Source organism: Silurus aristotelis (genome assembly GCF_946808225.1).
Source record: "Silurus aristotelis genome assembly, chromosome: 19".
NCBI lineage: Eukaryota > Metazoa > Chordata > Actinopteri > Siluriformes > Siluridae > Silurus > Silurus aristotelis.
This window is the reverse complement of record NC_139592.1, coordinates 11,641,488-11,662,413: the sequence shown is the minus strand read 5'-3', so window position 1 is coordinate 11,662,413 and position 20,926 is coordinate 11,641,488. Positions and strand designations below refer to the sequence as shown.

The window sequence follows — 20,926 nt, the reverse complement described above, 5'->3', positions numbered from 1 at the left end:
ATTTAATGTTCACATCAAACATCACAGTGGATGCTTTTTAAGATTTTTAAAAAACTACTTATGTGGGAGTTTTTCACATGGACGTCTGTAGAGTTTAAGCAGTGAAAAACAGAAAAGCATCCTGTCTGCATGCTGAAACACACTGTTAATTAGAGCTTTCAGAGGAGAATGATCTGACTGGCCTGAGCTGATCAGAGATCAATAACAACGTAATCCTCTCTCTCATCAACATTGAGTTTCTACCAAGAAATCTCCCTCACTCACTCAATGTTTTTTTTTATTTCACACCATTTTTGTAAGCTGTATATGTTGTGCATGAGATTAGCAGGTTATAAAACTCCCACACCTGCCCATCCAACAAATTCCAGTAACCATGCCTTGATTACAGAGATCACAATTCTTCTTTACTCTGGTGTTTATTATTTTAATTTTCCTCGCATTGTGCTGCTGCTACATGATTGGAAAATCTGTACGAATGTGCAGGCATATAGGTGCTCCTAAAAAAGTGAATTCCAGGTTTTTTGCAATATTTATAAACTTGTTAATGATGTATATGGTGATGCCCTGCCCTGCATGCCTTTATGGAAAGGTGGCTGCCACTTGCAGTACAGTTTGATCATTTTTATTACCAGAACATCACTTTAATTATTAGGTTTTTCCTTTTGCTTGTGTCCTTGCAAGTTTGTGTTGTTTTTGGCCATAATTTGAGGTATATGTTATGCTTTTGTGAGAATTTTTTCCTCAGGAATCAATAAATTACACCTTTTGACGAGCAGCTCAGAACAAGAATTTAATAAGGAGCAGTTTGCAGGCTTGAGCTTTTGGAAATGGGTTTCTGTGGCTTACTATCTGGCCAAGTATTGACCTTATGAAAGTGAACACCGCCATTAAAATATTATTATACAATTGTAAGTAGAACGTAAGAAAACAAGACTTGACCCGGGATAATTTTGAACAGTTGAATCGTTGTTAAAATCCCATTTGTTAGATGTAATGGAGGCACCAGAGACATCATTTCTGACACACACAAATGACTGTAGGTGTAAAATGCAATAGTTTTGTTTTGGTTAAATGAAAGCTTTGAGCTCACTTCAGAAAAAAAGAAAGAATCAGGCAATTCTAAGCAGAAATTGTTTTAAAATCTATTTAGGGAAATGTTGTCCATGCTGCTATTTTGAAACATCTCGTGTTGCTGGAGATTGTGCACTGTACTCGGATGCGCGCTTCACCCGCAGCTTCGGGCTTGTTTTGGCGGTGACGCGGCGGAGCAGCGAGCCAGCCGGCCAGCCGAGCGCCAAATGAGTCAGCAGCAGCAGGAGCAGCGCCTAGACTCTCGATTCATCTCCTTTATTTAATACTAATGTGGCAATAAAACAGTTCCTATTGCACTTTTTACGCCTCGGCTGACCAATTATCAGCGGAAGAAGAAGAAAAACAACAAACAAACAAACATGGCGGTCCCCGCAGCTCAGAACCTACAGCTGAACGCGGCGAGACGAAGCAGCTCAGTGAGCTCCACTGACAACATTCACATCGACGAGAGGGAGCTGGAGAACCTCACGAACAACGCAGAGGACGCGACCTCACTCCCGCTCCATTCCCCCTGGACCTTCTGGCTCGATAGGTAAAGTGCGCTCTCCATTCGCTCCCGTGTAAAGCCGAGTCTTTGAAATGCCTGAATATCGGTACTCGCTTCCTAACAAAGCGCAGCTGCTCCGGGCCCTGGGTTTCCACACGGTTACATATCCAGCGCCCCAGTGTTCACAACAGCTCAGCGACTCACTCAGCCGAGCTTCGAACTCTTATAAATGTTTATAAATGTTTAGTTCTAGTTTACTTTTGGAGAATAAATAGTAATTTCGTGTAGTTTGGTTGAGCTGGAAGTAAACATTCCGACTGTAGAATGATTATAGACAACATAGCTTCGTGCTAGGATAAAGTTAGCGTGCTAGCTAGCAACGTCAAGGTCTTCTGGCGCGCCAGTGGCAGTGTATGTATGTATATATATATATATATATATATATATATATATATATATATATATATATATATATATATATATATTATATTACACACACACACACAGAGTGTTGTTTTGCACGCTATCATCCTGTATTCTCGGCGTTTGCTCCCCGAACCATCTTCATCACACCTTTCTCACACCAGCAACACCACATCAAGCTCATATTTCTCATAACCATTTAACATCTTAAACACATTTATAAAGTTTTATATCGGTCTGGTTAAAGATCAAGTATATTCTATTGAAAAGACGTTTAAAGCAGCACGTAGTGTCCTGTGCGTTTGTTTTCATACATGATGGTTCGTGCTAATTTGTTCTTTTTCTTACTACCGACATTAATAACGAATGCAGTTGAAATCTGATTCAATGTAACGTTTGGGTCCATGTTTAGTTGTGATTGCATGTAGCGCCACTGAGCTCCTTTACTGCACGGTGATTTACTATATAAAACATGGGAATGTTACCTGAGACCCAAACCAGGTGATGAGTCAGGATTTAGTGTGTGTTTTCGTTTGGAGCAAAGATGCCCAGACTCGTGCCCAGGGGTCAAAAACGACCATTGGTGACTTTAGGTTGGTCATGCTGTATATGAGAAGAGGGGTGGAAAAAAAACAAGGCATTTGAAGATAGAGCAACTTCTTGTTTTGCATTGGAGGTCAATGAATATCTGCATCTGGCCATGAAGTCTCTCATACAATATATTGGATTGTTTATCGTTGTACTACTAAGTTTCGCTGAACGAGCACTTTGAAAATAAATCTGCATTAGTTAGGGAGATTAGGGTCACGTTTTCTGTTTACTAATCTATTTTTCAATATTCTTAAGTCATAAATGGACATGGCAACTTTTATTTCAATATTTGGTACAATGCAACGTTTAGGTTCTTCCCCCCCGGCCCTAGAGTTTGGACACTTGGGTTGGACTGAGTGTTTAACCTGATGGTAATACAGACCTTTTTTTTAAGCAACAAGGGTAAAGGTTGTTCCAAAGCAGGGTCTGAAGTCCTGTTTACACTTAGGATGAAACATTCAATGCTGTAAATGTATTATTTTAATCATCTTTTGGACGTGCATATTTATATATATATATATAATGACAGTTCAGGAATAATCATTAACTCATTACAATGGTTAATGAATTCATTTCAAGACTGCATCATTAATATATTTCGTTGGTTCAAACTACACACAAAGTGTTTAAAAGACCCGTGTAATCTCAGTCGTCGTCCCCCCCCCCCCCCACTCTGATATCTCTCCCTTTTTTCTAGCCGTTCGCTTGTGTTGTGTCTGATGCTTGGCCAATATTTTGGTTTCCAGTTATCTTTATGCTTATTTATGTTCTTATTTTATTGCTTTAATGCTTGTTTGTAACAAGGCCATAGGTTTTCTTTTTTTACACCATTAATGTGACCTATATTGTTTTTAAGGCCAACATGCATCATCAGTCTGAAAAAGTAGTTTTGCCTATCGCTTTCAACCTTCATGATCCATTGTGGTGTTTGACCTACATATTGGCACTCATGTAAAACTCTGTCATTGTCTTCCACCTCAGTAGGTAAAATCAGAGCAGACAGGTCGTTCTTGATTTGCACAAGTCAACAATGGAGATAAAAAAAAAAAAAAAAGAAAATCTGTCTGGATGTCTCTTTCTAATTCCAGGAAGTGGGATGGGGCGAGGCGGGAAAAAACTATTTATGCAATTTGGACACGTTTCAAGATAAACTATTAGATATACTGCAATCAGAAATCTTTACTGACTGTCTGTTTAATGTAGCACCTGACCTCTTGCAGTGTCGTCATGAATTCCGGATGAACCCAGTTACCTTTGCCAGGAAGCTACAGCTCCAGACATGCATCCGGATTAACACCAAAAAAACAAAATGCTAGTTGCATGCTGATGCACTATTTGCATTAAATGCGAATAACACCGTAGGTTGCACACCTGGCATAATAAGCTCACCCCAGCTGAACACTGCTCAATCGAAAGGTCATGTGTCTGATTCACATGCAAGTTTGCCGATATGGCCTTGGGAAGGTGTACCAGATTCGGACACAAGGTCACCCTAGAGTCATCTTGACATCACCACATGCAAAGTAAGCCTATCACTAGACCATTAGCTGTCACGATCCCTACCAAAAAGGTCATTTACAGAGACAACAATTTGAAGTCAGGATTGTGCACAGGCACAAGGAGTGGCCTTTTACATTTACATAGTTCCCACACCAGCTCCCTATGGGATCATGATCAGTATCAATGCATTGCTTTTTTTTTTTTTACAAAGGTATTAGCAAGTCTATGAGATCCTAGAAAATAATCTGAGGTGCTGAGAACACTTTCCTGTAGATGGGCCACGGTTTAGCAGTCACTGATCTCAGGAACTTGCTCCTGGCTAAGGAAATGCACTGGGTCCAGCTGATAAGGCAAACAGAGGAGACAAGGTCGTTTTCGTAAAACCTTGAAAGCACTCGTCATTTTCGGGAGAGGCATGGAGTGTGTGCTGGAAGCCAACCTGTAATTTGCATCTGTGTTTTGGGATAAAGGGACCATGAAATGAAGTGTTGTGCAGGTCCACAGATGTGAACTAGCACCAGGGATCCATGGATAACTCTTATTGTTCTGGCCAAACAGTTCTACCTTCGTCTCATCAGAACATGACATTAAATTGTGGGATAATTTGCATAACGGTTTGAGTGAGTGATTGATTGATTGATTTTTTAAGAAAAAAGGCTTCTGTCTTTCAGAGTTAAACAGTTCGAAAGTATTTTAGTTGTAATACATAATAGTATAAAAAGATTTCTTAACTAATGTCTGAAGAATGAAAAGAAAAAAAAAATGTTTAATGGATTTTTCAGTCACATTATAATCAGCTAGTGTCAGGTTGCCGGTCCGCTTGGGGCTTTTAGCAGTCGCTCCTGTACAGTTACTGGTAAAGTAAAAGTTCTCCTGAGTGCATTTCGGTTGCACTCTGGTGCCAAATAACAATGCTGAAGATATCCAGTGTCCATGACTGTAAAGCAACAATACCATGAATGCACATGAACCTTTATTTATTTTTATGATTGTTTTATCATTTTACAGTCGCTGAAGTTTAGTCTTCATTTGAAGTAATGTTTAGTCAACATAAACCAGCCTGACTGGATTTCTAAATGCATGTTTTATTCATAGACATAATTGCAATCCATTAAAGCAATCAATTTATTTAAAAGATTATAGTCTAATTTTACACATACTGTTTGCCTGACTGAGTCATCAGTTTCCCATCTGTTTGTTAGTCCAACCAGTGGAATGTATGCAGGATTTCTATGGAACGCAATCAACTAGCAGATGAGCTGATTCGATTTTTGGAATTGATTCAAGCAAAATGAAGGTCACAGCATGGTCAAATGTCTGAGGTTTTCTTCAATAGCTTCCTTGCCGTTTGTCAATGAAGCATGTTACATTTCTGGTCATCTCTACCTCCCTGATTTACCATGAGCCCCATCCGTTTATCTGTTCATTGGTGTATGTGGTGTATGCGTGTCTGTACAAGACTCTTGATGGCGTGATATCTAATAAGTGAGCGAGTGAGGTGTTTGAGAGCTTATAGGATTTATGTAGATTTACCACTGTAATCAGAAGACGTACTGATCAGGCTTTGGAATGAATATAAACAGGTTGAAGGTCGAACAAAAAAAATAAATCAAATAGGTTTTCTTCAGTAGTTTTCTGCCTGTTCAAAGTCAATTCACTAAACACTATTAGGAGTTTGATAGTAATATTAAGATGGGCTTCTTCTCGAACAGCCTCAAATATTTGAAGCGTCGGAAACGTTGGACATTATGGCCTGGGCTGACATGATTGCACCACATCATTCTTGCAGATTTTCATGAGCACTTTTATGCTGCGAATCTCCCAAACATCCCAAAGAAGTTCTACTGGATTTATATCCCATGACCTTGAAGGTCACTGAACTCGCAGTTATGTTCATGGAACTAGTTTGAGATGACTTTGGGACATGGTGCTGGAATTGGTTAGAAGATGGTAAAATTTGGCCTTGAAAGGTTGCACATGGTACAGCGGTACTTAAATAGGTTGCGACATTCAAACAATCTTTGGTGTAATTGGTATTATACCACATACCCCATAGTATTCCACTTCCTCGAATATCTGTGTGCCCCAGCAGGATATCTAGTTTTGGTGAGATTGTGCCTACTGGAGCCTCAGATCTCTGTTAGAAGACAAGACTGGAATGTTGTGGACATTATTGTGGTCTTCTTCCTTCCTCAAGGTTCAATGTTGTGTTGTGCATTCTGAGATGCCTTTTTATTTTTTTGTTTTTGTATAGCACAGTTGTACAGAGACATTTGAGTTGCTGTAGCCTTTTTCTAGTTTATCGAAATATTGAAACCAGCCCATCTGGTACCAGCATTCCTGCTGCGGTCAGAATCGCTGGGATCAATTTCTTTCCTCCTGTTCTGAAGGTTAATGTGAACATTACTTGAAGCTGCTGGGCCGTATCTGCAAGATTCTACACACACAGTTATTTAGGAAAATGCGTGATTGAGAAGGTGTTTCTAATAAAGTGCTCAGCGAGTGTGTATTTTAGGCACGAAGCATCCCTTTTGACATATAGTTGGCATCGAGGTAGACGAACCACAATTCTAAAATCACAGATTGCAGTGTTAAAAAGCACAGTTACCAAATCGGTCTCTGGGACTGAGCCTGTGATAATTCCCACCTACAAGTTAAATCCATCGAACAAATATTTCCCACATGTTCAGTACCTGTCAAAAGAATCAGAACACCCATCCTTTCGTTGTTTTTGAGGAACACACGCAGGCTCCTTTTGTTTATACGCAACATACTAGGAAATTTAAATATAAAATATATAAATATGTACATGTACAGATGTTAAAGTTAATTTCCAATGAAAAAATCCTCCCGTATCAGGAATAAAAGCTGTACACACTCTTGGAATCCGGACAGTTTGTCTCTCCAAACATTCAGCTGAAATACTTTGCCATGTCTCTTGTAAAACTTGCCAAGAGTGTTGTTCACTAGAATATTTTTTTCTGACCTTGTGATCCAGTTCATCTCAGAGCAGTACAATAAGATTTGGGTGCAGTGACTGGTCAGGCCATTCAGAGGATAGATATATAGACTCAAGCCGACCGTCAGCTCTCCAAATAACGCTTACAGAGCGTGGACACGTGCTTCGGGCCTTTATCTTGTTTTATGGTGAAGTTGGTTCCAATAAGCTGCAGTTGAGACGGAATTGCACAGCGGTGAAGTATGGAATGTCAGCCATATCGGTTCAGTTTTCCTTCCACCCAGATTAAATCTCCAGCCTTCAATGCTCCAAAAAAAACCCCAAACCATTAAGCTTCCACCTCCATGTTTGAGTGCGGGTGTGAGGCAGACTGCTAACATCTCTCCCCTTCTTTCTCTTTTTCTGTTCTTCTGTTACAGCAAAAATAGTACAATTTGGACTCATCTGTCCACAAAGCTTCCTTCCAGTTATTTATATCCAGTCCAGTTTTGCCTTTTGTTGAATTTCCATTTGTTGCATTTAAACAAAATCGTACACAATCATATGTATTCAGATCAGTTTGAGTTTTAGGTTGAAAATTTCACCCTTGATATCTCTTTATTTTTGACAACGACTCTCTGTGTGGACATGCAGAAAAGATATGCACCTAGGATAGTTTTGCAGCATTTACGTAAAGTGTCTCCGCTGGTTGCTTTAAAATCCAACCATTAGTGAAGATTGTTGTTGAATATTATTTCCCGTGACCAGGATTAATAATGCTGTTAGCAAGGAAGATTCAGTTCACTGACCTGCTAGTTTTTTCTTGCTAATGATTCTAAGAAAATAGATCATTTGAAGTTTGCTTTCTGTCTTCTAGGTCTTTACCAGGGACAACAGCAGCAGAGTGTGAATCAAACCTGAAAAAGATCTACACAGTACATACGGTTCAGGTAAGCAATATTAAATGAAATTTAAACACAAATTTCAGAGCTACTGTGTGAGTTAAATGACTGTTTAGTAATCAACTGATATATTTTCCTTTATTAAATACCTGCAGCATGTTGCTATGAATCATGTTTTTGTAAGCGATTGGTCTGTCTCGAAATCAGGGTCGGCTTTAATCCGTCTCATTATTCCTGCCCATTGGTTTTATTGACTGTATAGAGCTTCTGGAGTGTGTACAACAACATCCCTCCAGTGTCCTGCCTCCCACTGAGGTGTAGCTACCACTTAATGCGAGGAGAAAGAAGACCACTATGGTAAGATTCGCACAGATGTGTGATTACGGTGCATTTTACTTTTTTAGAAATAGATATAAATGATCTTGTCTTCATTTCACAGGGAAGAGGAAAGTAATGCAAAGGGAGGTGTGTGGAAGATGAAAGTACCAAAGGAGAGCACAGTAAGTTTTTTTTTTTTTGTTTAGTTTTTTGTGCTTCGTCTTGTAGGAACAGTTCATTCCCGTTCTTTCAGCTTTTACGATCAGATCGTTTTAACCTTATTTGTTGACACATTTTAAACATAATTGTAGTCCACAAGTCATTAGAATGAATGAACTTGATTTTCCTGTACTCCTTCTCTTCTTCCTCCTGCTATTCTCTCTTCAGTTAGCTGTATGGAAAGAGTTACTTCTGGCTACTATTGGTGAACAGTTTGCCGACTATTGTGCATCAGGTGAGTTTCATGACGCAGACCGAAGAAATGCATGACGTTGTTTCATATGAGGTTACGGGTTCATTATTTTCTTGGCAAAAATTGTTCTCAAATCAATCGAAGAAAAACGAATTGTTACTCTGGTGAAGGAATATAAAAGCTAAGAATAGAACGAAGCGTTATTTGTTAACATAACAAGCAAGTGAATGGGTCAGGCCAAGCTCACCACGGGCAGGGATGCATTTAATAGATTCTAACGCAAATCAAATTCGTCACACCCATATATAACTGTTTGAACATTTAGTCCCTCTTTGCTGCTGTAATAACCTCCACTATTCTGGGGAAGATTTCCACTATATTTTGGAGTTTGGCTTTAGAAGTTGAAGTTTATTCAGCCACAAGAATATTAATGATGGGAGGAGGGGGTGCAGTCGGCATTTCGGTTTCTCCCAAAGTGGTGTTGAAGTCAGAGCTCTCAGAACAAATCATGTCTTCATGGAGCTCGTTTTGTGTGCAACACTTCTTTATTAAGTTTCAAAACATAAAAAGAGAAAAAGAATAATTATAATAAAAAAAGAAATTATAATCCCCATATTACCATTGTTTAAAATAAGGACTTTGTGTTTTTCCAATGACGAGCTACTACAGTGGTCCCCCGGTTATCGAACGTAATTCGTCCCTTAAAACCGTTCGAAATCGGAAATGTTCAAAGACCGGACCTTAATTTTTAATTATTTTTTTATTATTATTATTTTTTAAATTATTTTTATAAATCCCATAAGGCGAACGCACAAGAGGAAAAAGGTAATCCGGAGTGTGTTTGCAAAGAAAGCGCAGCCGTGGAGAGCGTGTGGAGTCCGGAAAGGAAGAAACGTGAGGGTTGAAGCGAGACTGGGGCAGTTTCTTCCCCTCACGCTGGGTTGGGCAGCGTGGGTGACGTTCGATAACTGGAACTTTGTTCGTTCACCGGACCCAAATGTCGTTCGGGAAACCGTTCGCTAACCGGAATGTTCGAATGTTCGAGCCGTTCGATAACCGGGGGACCACTGTATAAGTTTTGTTTGTAATAAACAGAATATCAACATTTGCTTATCAGAGCTCGTAAAAGTGCATGTTGCAGGGAAAATATTTAGTATACAGCTTTTAGGGCACAAACATCGTTATGCTGGAACATGTTTGGCTTTGTTGTTCCAGTGAAGGGAAACTTTAATTCTACACAAAGCAGTAACAATTTTTGAAAGAACCATATATGGGTGGGATGGACAGGTGTCTACAAACATTTGGCCATATAGAGTTTTCCTCAAACAGACTCAAAGTGGGTGGCATAGCGCAGAGTTGCCGCCTCACAGCTTCCAGGGTCACCAGTTTTGATCTTCAGCTTCGGTTTCTGTCTGTGGAGTTTTGTATGGTATCAGGTGGTTAACTTCCATGTTCTCTGCCTGGTTTTCCTCCAAAAAACCCCCAAAAGTATTTCTTGTTGTGAATGAGTGTGTGTGTGTGTGTGTGTATATTACAGTATGTTTGTTAGCGCAAAGTGTGCTGAAAAAAGTTCTAAGTTATAAACTAAGAAAGTCAACTAACAAAACAAATGTTAAATGCAAGATTTGTTTGAACTTAAATGCAAGAACTGTTTGAAATTAAAATTGTGTTTGTTTTTAGAGGACGAAGTTGTCGGCGTGAGCGTCAGCGTGCGAGACAGAGAGGACGTGGTCCAGGTTTGGAACGGAAACGCGTTGTTTGCTAACGAGGCGAACATTTTAGGAAGAATCTATGAGCTTCTTCCCCAGATATCTTTTAAAGCAGTATTTTATAAACGTAAGTTACACGAGGCAACATTTTCTTCATAATTTAAACGTCCAGCATTCGAACAATAATACAGTATCTGTATCAAGAAAGTTTTTTCCAAAAGTTTTCTAAACATTTTTACAAGGAATTCTAAAGGGAATGTATTTCGCTACATTAGATCTGAGAATCTCTGGTTTCTGTTTCAGCGCACGAGGAGCACCATGCATTTGAAGGTGGCCGTCCAAGACATTAGCAGACTTTGCACATTGAGTCTTTCCTTCCCCTGTCACATTCTTCAACCGTCTGTAGAAAATGGACTGGAGAAGAAGAAAAAAAAAAGGTCTCACACCTGATCAGAAGTGTTTATAACTGCTTTATCTAGCAGAACATGAATTAGATAATGTTACAGATCAGTTGTAATTTTAGGTATTTTTTAACTTAGGCTTTGGAAAATCCCTGTGGCTAAAAAAACTCAAACGTGGTCCTGGCGAATAACTTTCTCACGATGATATTCGGCAATATCTATAGAGGTCACATGGAAGTGGAGTATGGTTTTTTTTTCACAGCAGAGCAACCTTTCAATTATTATTTTTTTTTTCCCCCTCTAAGTAAAATGTTACCCAGAGACATCACTGCTGCTTTCCCCTGTGTTAGCCGTGCGTTAGAAACTTGACGTTTCCTCAACAACAAAATTCTGCCGCCTTCTAGGTTAGACCTGAGCGCTTATATTTTTTTATGCGAACATGTTGCACATTTTTGGAGATTTATTATTATTATTTTTTTTCTGGCTGCAGTCCGAGGTATAATCCAATTACTTTCTCCGTTTCGTTCTCGCTTTCCTTTTTTTGTTCATTAAATTTCCGATGAAATTCACCTCTTTTTGTATTTACGTCGTCCTCGTCAGTAGTCCCGCGTTTGGGCGTTTTGGTGTGTAATGCATTTAGAAATATGTCCTAGTTCGACATAACTCATCTAGAAAGGTCTAGGACAGAATTTGTAGTAATTTATGCACTTATTTAACAGCGTCTCTCTTTAGCCATACTGTATGAACGGGGACTTTTGGAGTTTTGTTTAATGCTGTATAATGTATGAAAATGGCAAGACTTCATATACTGTTCAATAATGAGAAATACCTGTGTGAACGTTGAAGCGGATTGAACGGATGTTTCGATTTTCTGCACCAAAGAGAATTTTTTTTCCCCCTTTCCTCTCTGAAAGCACCACACCTCATATCTGACGTGGTTTGTTTAGAAATACACGATGGCTGCCATCTTGCCATAAGTGTAGTAAAGTGTAATCAGTGTTTACTGGTCTTTTCAGTCGTCCATCCAGTTTTAGATAGTTTTCGATTTTTAGTGTGAGTAATGTGTTTTTTTTGTTTTTTTGTTTTTTTTATGTTAATTTGTCAAATCCAAAAAAAAACCCCAACTAACTACGAGAAGACCTGGGACAAAATTCCGACTTGGGTCACTAATGTGAAAATGCACTGGAAGCACAATTGTGGGTTTCTGTCCTTCTAACTGGCGTGTACGTGGAAGCGGATATGCGCATGCAGCTGACTTTTCATATGTACTATAAATCTTTTTATGAAACACAAGTACAGAAATGGATATGTTTATTTTTCTGAGCATTCTAGCTGGTAAATTCAGGGGCCCCAGTCAGGATGCGAGACCTCAAACGCGGATTGTTAATCGTCTGGAACGGTGCCTTGTGTTCTCCCAGGGTTTCACTCATAGAATATTGTTTTATCTTTATGTATTTAATCAGATATGATGTAAATTGATTATTTTTTTTTTTTTTTTTTTTTTTGCTGATAGGTTTTGAGATATTGAATAAAGAAAGCATTTTTGAAAAACATTGAAATGTTTTGATGTTTTTTTATCAAGCATGTTTGCATGTGTTACATTCATAATTAAAAAATGTGTTGTAGCTCAATGTTTAAGGCTCTGTGTTATTTAATCAGAAGATCGTGGGTTCGATCCCCAGCACTGCCAAGCTTCCACTGTTGGGCCCTTGAGCATGGCTCTTAACGCTCTGCTCCAGAAACACTGTATCGTGACTGACCCTATGCTCTGAGACATGTTTCTTAACAAGCTGGGATTCTAAAAGAAATAACTGTGCATCTCTTTGATTATGACTCTGTACACCACAGTGTGGCGCCAAACACCGCTTTACCATCAGCCTGTCGGTTTCTTTTAACTCCATATGTTGCTAAATCCATAAAACTTGTTTTATTGCAACAATTTATTTATAGTTATTACACTACGAGAATAGCTTGCTTTACAGTACTCTTGACTCTTAAATTTTTTTTAATTGTATTTGTCTCACATGACATTAATGTACTAACACGTTTTATCATCGACCTATTACACACTTATCGATCCTTTACTGATCAATCAGCGACCTATTATCGATTTAACCCTAAATCATTTCTGATCCATCACTGATTCATCATTGATTTATTAATGATGCATCACAGATCCATGACTGATGTTTTAATGAACCATTACCCATCTATTAATGAGCCATCACAGGTCCATCTTCAATGCATCACCCATTACTGATCTATTATTGATTTATTACTGATCCATTATTGATCTAATACAATCCATCACCAATTTTTTACCGATCCACCACCTATTCATTACTGATCCATCGCTGACCTGTTACTAATTTATCACTGATCCATCACCAATCTATTACTAATCCATCACTGACCTATTACTGATCCATCACTGATTTATCAAAGCTCTATCACTGACCTGTTACTGATCCATTACTGATTTATCACTGCTCTATCACTGACCTGTTACTGATCTATCACTGATTTATCACTGACCTGTTACTGATCCATCACTGAATTTATCACTGCTCTATCACTGACCTGTTACTGATCTATCACTGATTTATCAAAGCTCTATCACTGACCTGTTACTGATCCATTACTGATTTATCAAAGCTCTATCACTGACCTGTTACTGATCCATTACTGATTTTTCACTGCTCTATCACTGACCTGTTACTGATCTATCACTGATTTATCAAAGCTCTATCACTGACCTGTTACTGATCCATCACTGATTTATCAAAGCTCTATTACTGACCTGTTACTGATCCATTACTGATTTATCACTGCTCTATCACTGACTTGTTACTGATCTATCACTGATTTATCACTGACCTGTTACTGATCCATTTTTTTTTTAGAATAACAATACAACTTACAAGATTCAGGTACAAAAGATTGAATCACACAAATAACTATCCACAGTTACCGGAACAAAAATAAATAGAATACAATAAAAGCAAACAAAAAAAATGTGATTAAATGAGACTAGACTAGAAAAAAAGTAATTAAAGAAAGGAAAAATAAGAATAAACAAACTAATTAGCAGGAAAAAAAAAATCAGTGTATCAATGATCAGACCTGAGTGTCAAGACAATAACAAAGATTTGTGGTTTTCTATTAGATTCAACGAGTTCAAAAGATTTTGTATTTCACAGAGGAAAGGCAATGTTGTAGGAAGTGATTTAGAAAATTTACATTTGTGAATGTAGAACTTGGCCAATAAAATATAAAAGTTGACAATGCGTTCAAGTGGCTTGTTACTATGGCTGAAAAACATAATTATATCATTTAAAGTGAAATTAAAAGAATCAATAATGAAGTTAAAAAAGTAATTTTTCAACTTTCCGCCAAAAAGCTTGTAATACACCACAAGTAAGGAGGAATACATGCTTTCTGTTGGTTACAAAATGTACACAGGTCCGCATGTCCACATATTGTAAATTGTGGACATGGCAGATTTTCCAGGCTAACAGTACTTGCTGGTGGAATTGCGACAAATTAAAAGGCAATCTGCATGGCATCTGCAAAATCACAAGACAACAAGAATTTTAAACCACCAATTTTTCTTTTTTCTTTTCTTTTCACTGTCGCTCGCACTTAGCAGGTGAACATGACGTCACGATTTGACTAGCCAGATCACCCAGAACTTAAGCGAAAAGAACAACACTAAAACCGCTTGTTATGAAATAGATATTTGAGCAATTAAAACAAATCGGGCTCAGGTTAAAAAAAAAAAAGTGGATTCGAAGAAAAAAATTGCATCAAGTGTGTGAGTTCATTTTATGTTTGTGTGTGTGTGCGCATATAGTTCCTAGAAGCGGAGGAACACATTTGTTGACATTGTAGTGCGCCGTTGCAGTGCGCGAGCGCGGTTTCAGTAGCGCGAGGCAGCGCGAGCTGCGTGTTCCTGCTATCGCTCTGAAACACTTCTCTTTCTCTCTCTCTCTTTCGGTGCCTCTCTTCAAATAAACTTTATTTTTTATTTTTTTGCCAGTCCCTCCGTTACACAAACTCCATTCCGGTGAGTCTGTTCACACCCGCAGCTTTACCTCACGACCTTTCCGAGGCGTTTAAAAGCTGTATTTCAGTTTTTTTTGCTATCCGGCTAATATGACCCTGTGTGTGAGTGTATATGTGTGTATATATATGCGTGGCTGGGAAGCTAAGCTAACCGAGTGTACATTGTTAGCAGTGCTAGCCCAATCCAAAGTGCTGGCGCGCTGCTACTTCCGAGTAGTTGGAGTGCTGGAATCGGTTCATCGCGGCGTTTCTCGGTGTTTCTGGTGTCTGTGGAGCGGTGGCTCCAAGCTCAGCTCTGACTAACGCACACATGCTGCTGTCGAGAAGAGTTGATGAAGTTAGCTAGCTAAGTCGTGCTGAGTTGGGTAGAATGGGACAGACCTCCTGCCTGGGAGGATACTGTCAGCAAGGGGTCGTTTCCTTTATATCATGTCTGAAGACTGATTCGTGGAAAACAACAATGTCTTCATTTAGGTCTGGACTGCGATCAGACTTCTCCACAGATCCCTATATTTCCAATTCATTCTATCTAGGATCTTTTATTAGTATAATAACTCTTATGACAATTGCTTTTTTTTGTATTTGTCTAGCTCTTTTCACAATGTTCACAAAGCGTATAGTTTAACAAAAAAAAGAGATCTAGATGGAGGGCTTCAATTCTAATGAGAAAGCCGGAGGTGATGAGGGCAAGAAAACCTTGATGAGGTCTGAGTGTGTTAAATCATCAGTGTAGGATTTCGTGATTATAGAGGTTTATGTGTTTAATATCCAGGTGAACGTGTGACAGGAGTGTGTGACAGGGGAAAAGAGACTCCAAGTAGAGGTTAGAGTATCAGGATGGGCATGGGAGGACTGGCGGACAGGTGGCAGGAGCAACCTGATGTAATAGTGATGATGACTCTGTTACGTTTTCCATGGAATTGCAGCCGAACCTTCTGTCTTTCCTGCAGCTATCTATATTTGAGTGGCTCTAAGTTGCCAAAACAGAAACTTAGCTGGTCAGACTGGTAGCGCTGTCTTTGTCAAGTGTTGAGAGAAAGGAAACAGGCTGTGAATTTACTGCTGCTGATTCTACACTGAATGACAGAGGGATCAAAACCGCAACTAGCATTCGAAATTTCGGTTATGATACAAGTAAGCTAGAATTGAACCGATCCACATGCTCAGCCGGCGTTTCAGATAGATGGTAGCTGGGTTTTTTTGCACAGTGGACTTAGTTTTGGTGCTCGTCATCCAAAGGTCATTAGGACAAAATTCCAAAGATCCACTTAAACCTCAACTGCTAGCTTGGATTGTGTTCTCGCGGACTTGTGAACTACTTTCGAATAAAAGGCTCTGCCAGGTAGTTAAAAGCTTTGAGTCCCGTTTAAAGTGACTCCTCTGCATCTGAATGGCCACGAACCAGGTGTTGCATAGCCTGTGGGCCTCGAGATCTCGGCTCACTGCTGTTGTCTTTGAAACATTTGTTTTAGGAATTTTGTTGATTTTCCTTTCAACAAGAATAGCAGACGTTCTTAAAGCCTACATTCAAGGTGCTGCAGGTTTTTGATGCTGTTTCCGGATCATAATCGTCTGTATGTGGTAGCTGTTGGATAAAGATCCCGCTAGGGCAAGATGCTAGGGCTTCTCTTTGCACAACATTTTGTTTACATTTTTGTTACTGTTCACTTTACACCTCTTTACAACAGGTTTACTGGTGGAGCTATTTTTTTTATTTTGTGTATTTGTCTTGCACTGTCCTGTATTGTCGTACACGGTCTTGTGTTGTCTTTGCGCTGTTTGCACCAGGTTGCACACATGCAGTTTATGTGGCGAGGACACTTACTAGTCCTTAGCCATGTGTTTTTTGTTTTCTGTGGTTGTTGTTGTATGTAGCACCAGGGTTCAGGAGGAACGTTGTTTCATTTCACTGTGTACTGCAGCAGCAATATATGGTTGAATTGACAATTGACTTGACCTGCTTGCAATCCCTCTAATATAGGATTTAGAGACCACATATTAAAAGTAGTTAGTTAAAACAAATGATTCACTGGAGCTTATTCAAAAATTAGTTTTAGGATATGACATAAAGACGTACATGGAGTGTTTCTGACAGTTTGACACTTTTTTTTTTGCATATTGAGTGATCGAGTGATTTGACTGCGTTTCTGCTGTGTGGGTGTGTGTTGTGATTGTGGTGTGGCTGGGGTGGGTATTAGATTATGCAGGTCTAATTGTGTTATAAGGTGCACGGTAAAAGTGCAGTCGGTCTGTTGAGAGATTCCTAGCTTGTGTTCTCGTTTGATATTTTGCATTTGACTGCTGGTAGCAGAAAAACTTTACCAGGCAAGTGACCAAAAACACTGTTTTTATTAAGAAATTGAAGCCCAAATGGGACAAATTGAGTGTGGAAAGCTAGATAAGAGTACTCGAATATATATATATTCACGCAGAAGTGACAACTTTGGTTGTATTCATGATCCTTTTTTAAGAAGTGTTTGTGGTTATATATAATCTTCGAGTCCTTGATTAGCAAGTCAGCACATTGTTGTTTGGGGTTTCTTCACACAACACGTAAATGATCATTCGGATTTTACTGAGACGACTGCGTGTCAGGCGAGCCATATGGCAAGTCGACCTCCTGAACCTGCTTGTCCATTTCGCAACTATGACATGTCTTCTCACCCTTTTGACTGACTAGTAAACTCCCGCTGTTAATTAATTTGATTTCGAAATGCTTGATGGCATTCATATTAGGGGTCAGTATGTGTGTGTGTATGTGTGTATGTGTGTGTGTGTGTGTGTGTGTGTGTGTGTGTGTGTGTGTGTGTATATATATATATATATAATATTGCACACATACTGACCTCTTACTATCTACATTATCGCTATTATATTTTTGTGTGTGTATATAAATAATAGCGATAATGTATATAAAGTAAAAATGTTGATAGTTGTGTAGAGGATGCAGTTTTGGTTGCAATTTACATTTTTCTTATTTGTATCATTCTTTTTTTGTGCTGTCCAATAAAACCAGAAATCTATCTATCCATCAATAGTCAAAGCATTTTGTGGCATCATGAGAGCTGTACTACATTGATTGTTAGAATGTTTGTGTAATATATTAAGTAAATGTAGAAAAAAAAATGCTATAAACAGTCATACAAGAACATGTAACATGTAACATTTTCATTGAATCCTGAATGACCTGTATAAAACACTGGATTAAAAATCAGTTTTTCTGATTGAAAATGTACTTTTGCTACCTGCAGTGTTATATAATAATATAAGAGACAACTGTAGGGGTATGTAACTGTTTTTTTGTGTTGCATTATGGCAGAGGCCCCTGAGCTTTTGCACTGAAGTATCCCGATACTTAGTGAATTCATGATCAGACCTCAAAAAAGCCCCTGAACAACTGGCCACAGAGCGTCACTGATCCACCGCATCCGCTGATAGTGTGCATTACCACAAAGTCACGATGCCATTCGAGGTTCTCATGTTTATGAGATGTGAGATTCTTTCAGGAAGAGCTTCTTTCTTTGTAATGTCTCCAAACAGCTTGTTGTTATGAAAGTGAAAGTTTTAACAGTTCATTTTAAAACTCGACAACCACAAGGAACAGCTCAACTGTGTAATGCTGAACCTGGTTATTGTGCTCTCTTTTCTACCCTTCATGATCCTCTTTGCTGCATGGCCAGACCGTGTTTCCATGGGTCCAGGCCTCTGCAAAATAACACCTGTTAGAGTGTTATGGCACTTATTTTTTTATTGTATTTTATTGTATTTTATTTTATTTTTTTTCATTTTCATAAGCTTTTCTTTTTTTATACCTTGTTTGTATTTCCTCAACCATCTGTCACATCTGTTGAAAGTTCTTTGGTTTGAGCATATGTTTTAAGATATCTGCACTTCCTATTATACACCAGGAAAACAGGGCATATTTTTCAGAAATGGTCATTTGTTTGCATATTCTTTCTATATTCTGTAAAAAATATTCAGTTAATTATATTATTATACAACCACAGTTCCAAAAAAGTTGGGGCGTTGTGTACAATCTTAATAAAAACAAAATGATGTGCAGATTTTATATACCTATGTTTTATTTACAATAAAACATAGAAAACAAAAGTGTTTCAACTGAGGAAATGTACCAATTTAGGGACGGGACGGGCGGGACAAGGTCATTTTGAATTTCATGGTTCAGTGTCTCGAAAAATTTGGGAAAAGTATGTGTTACTGAAAAGAAACAGCTGGAGTAACATTTTTCAACTGATTAAGTAAATAAGCAATGGGTCAGTAACATAATTGAACATAGAAAGAGTATCTTGGTGATGGAAAGTCTTCAGAAATAAAGTTGGGCAGAGGTTCACCAATCTGTGAAAAACTGTCTACAAATTATGGAATATTGAGAATATTCAGAATAATGATCCTCAAGATAATATTGCGAAGACTTTCTATATCTCATAATCTACAGTACATGATACTGTGAATACATAATCAACACAATATTCTGAGCATTAGGAGAAATCTCTCTGTGTGCAACAAACAAGGGCGAAAATCAATATTGGATGTCTGTGATCTTCTGGTCATTAGGTGGCACTGCATTAAAAACCAAGCATGATTCTGTAATGGAAATCATTGCATGGGCTCGAAACACTTCCAGAAATCATTGTCTGTGAACACAGTTCGCCACATTATCCACAAATGCAGGTTAAAGCTATATCATGCAAAGAAGAAGCCACATGTGAACATGACTCAGAAATGGCAAAGTGGGAAACTGTTCTTTGGTCCAACAAACCAAAAAAAAACCACAAAAAAAGAAGGATGCTGCATCCTCCAGACTATAGAGAAGAGGGACTGTCTGGTTTATCATCAGGGCTCAGTTCAAACACCTGCGTCTCTGATGGAATAGGGGGGTGCATTAGGGCATATAGAATGCTGAAAGGTATGTACAGGTTTTGAAGCTCTTTTGGAGAAGGCCTTGTGTATTTTAGCAGGGCAATAGTAAAACTTATACTGCGTCTGTTAGAATAATGTTGCTTTGTGGTAGAAGCGACTGGGTGCTGATCTGGCCTGCCTGTAGACTAGACCTTTCATCATTTAAAAACATCTGGTGAATCATGAAATGAAAAATAGACAAAGAAGACCCATGACTGTTGAGCAGCTAGAATCTTGAACCAGATGTAAACGAGACATTTTCCTTCCAAAACTACAGCTAATGGTTTCCTCGGTTCCCAGAGGTATACAGACTGTTGTTGAAAGAATAGCAGATGGTACACAGTGGTAAACATGGGTCTGCCCCAACTTTTGTGATGTGTTGCAGTTCAAAATGACCGTATATTATCATTAAAATAGTACATTTCTGTAGTGTTAACGTTTTTATGTTCTTTTATGAATATGGGTCTACAATATTTGCAGATCATTGCATTTCACTTTCATAGAATTTTCACAATGTGTCCCAACTTGGAATTAGGGTTGTAATATAATAATACACTGCCTGACCAGAAAAAGTCTCACACACACTAATATTTAATTTTTAAGCTTGTGCAATGTCACAACATTATTTTCCATTCAGAGTTTGTATCATTGCTCTCCAAGATCTTGTATTGATGACTTTTTATAGTCTTCTCCAGCACACCCTGAAGATTCTCATGGGGTTTTGGTGTGACCAATTCATTTTTGAAAATAAGGTCTCATGCTCCCTTAAACACTTTTTCACGATTTGAGCCCCATGAATCTTGACATTGTCTACTTGGAATATTCCTGTGCCATCATGGTAGAAAAAAATCCATTGTTAGGAAAGAACCTTATTCAGTATCTTCAGGATCCAGCATTTTTTTGCACATAACATTGCTGAATCTAGACCTGATCAACTGAAGCAACCACAGAACATAACACTACCCCCACAGGCATCACTTCATCCGCCTTCTTAACATTTTAACTGATCTCTAATCTTGATCATTCAAGACCACATTTGATGATGGCTCACTACTATCCTTCCAGGTTTTAATAATGCTTTCTTGAGGTTTTCTTTGTTTGATTCAGGCCAATATTTTTTTTGTATCTAAAACAGAGTAACATATTTATGATTACAGAATATCTTCTG

At 38.5% G+C, this 20,926-nt stretch overlaps 2 protein-coding genes across 7 annotated transcripts in view; both read left to right on the top strand.

Annotated features, from left to right (window-relative positions):
- The first annotated feature begins 1,024 nt into the window (after positions 1–1,024).
- Positions 1,025–12,326, top strand: eif4e3 (eukaryotic translation initiation factor 4E family member 3). The gene is made up of 7 exons (XM_083521199.1): positions 1,025–1,624; positions 7,909–7,981; positions 8,196–8,290; positions 8,373–8,433; positions 8,639–8,705; positions 10,344–10,499; positions 10,676–12,326. Exons 1-7 carry the CDS (start codon positions 1,452–1,454, stop codon positions 10,720–10,722), a joined length of 672 nt encoding a protein of 223 aa, XP_083377325.1. The 5' UTR covers positions 1,025–1,451; the 3' UTR covers positions 10,723–12,326.
- Positions 12,327–14,669: 2,343 nt separating this feature from the next.
- The window catches only part of foxp1a (forkhead box P1a), a 44,889-nt gene continuing 38,632 nt past the window's right edge, over positions 14,670–20,926 (top strand). For 2 of the 6 annotated variants that reach the window (XM_083570183.1, XM_083570182.1), the window contains exon 1: positions 14,671–14,839. The gene's annotated coding sequence lies outside the window, so the exon portion shown is untranslated. Of the gene's footprint in view, positions 14,840–20,926 lie in introns of all 6 variants that reach the window. The other 4 variants (XM_083570180.1, XM_083570179.1, XM_083570184.1 and 1 more) reach the window with 3 other exon arrangements.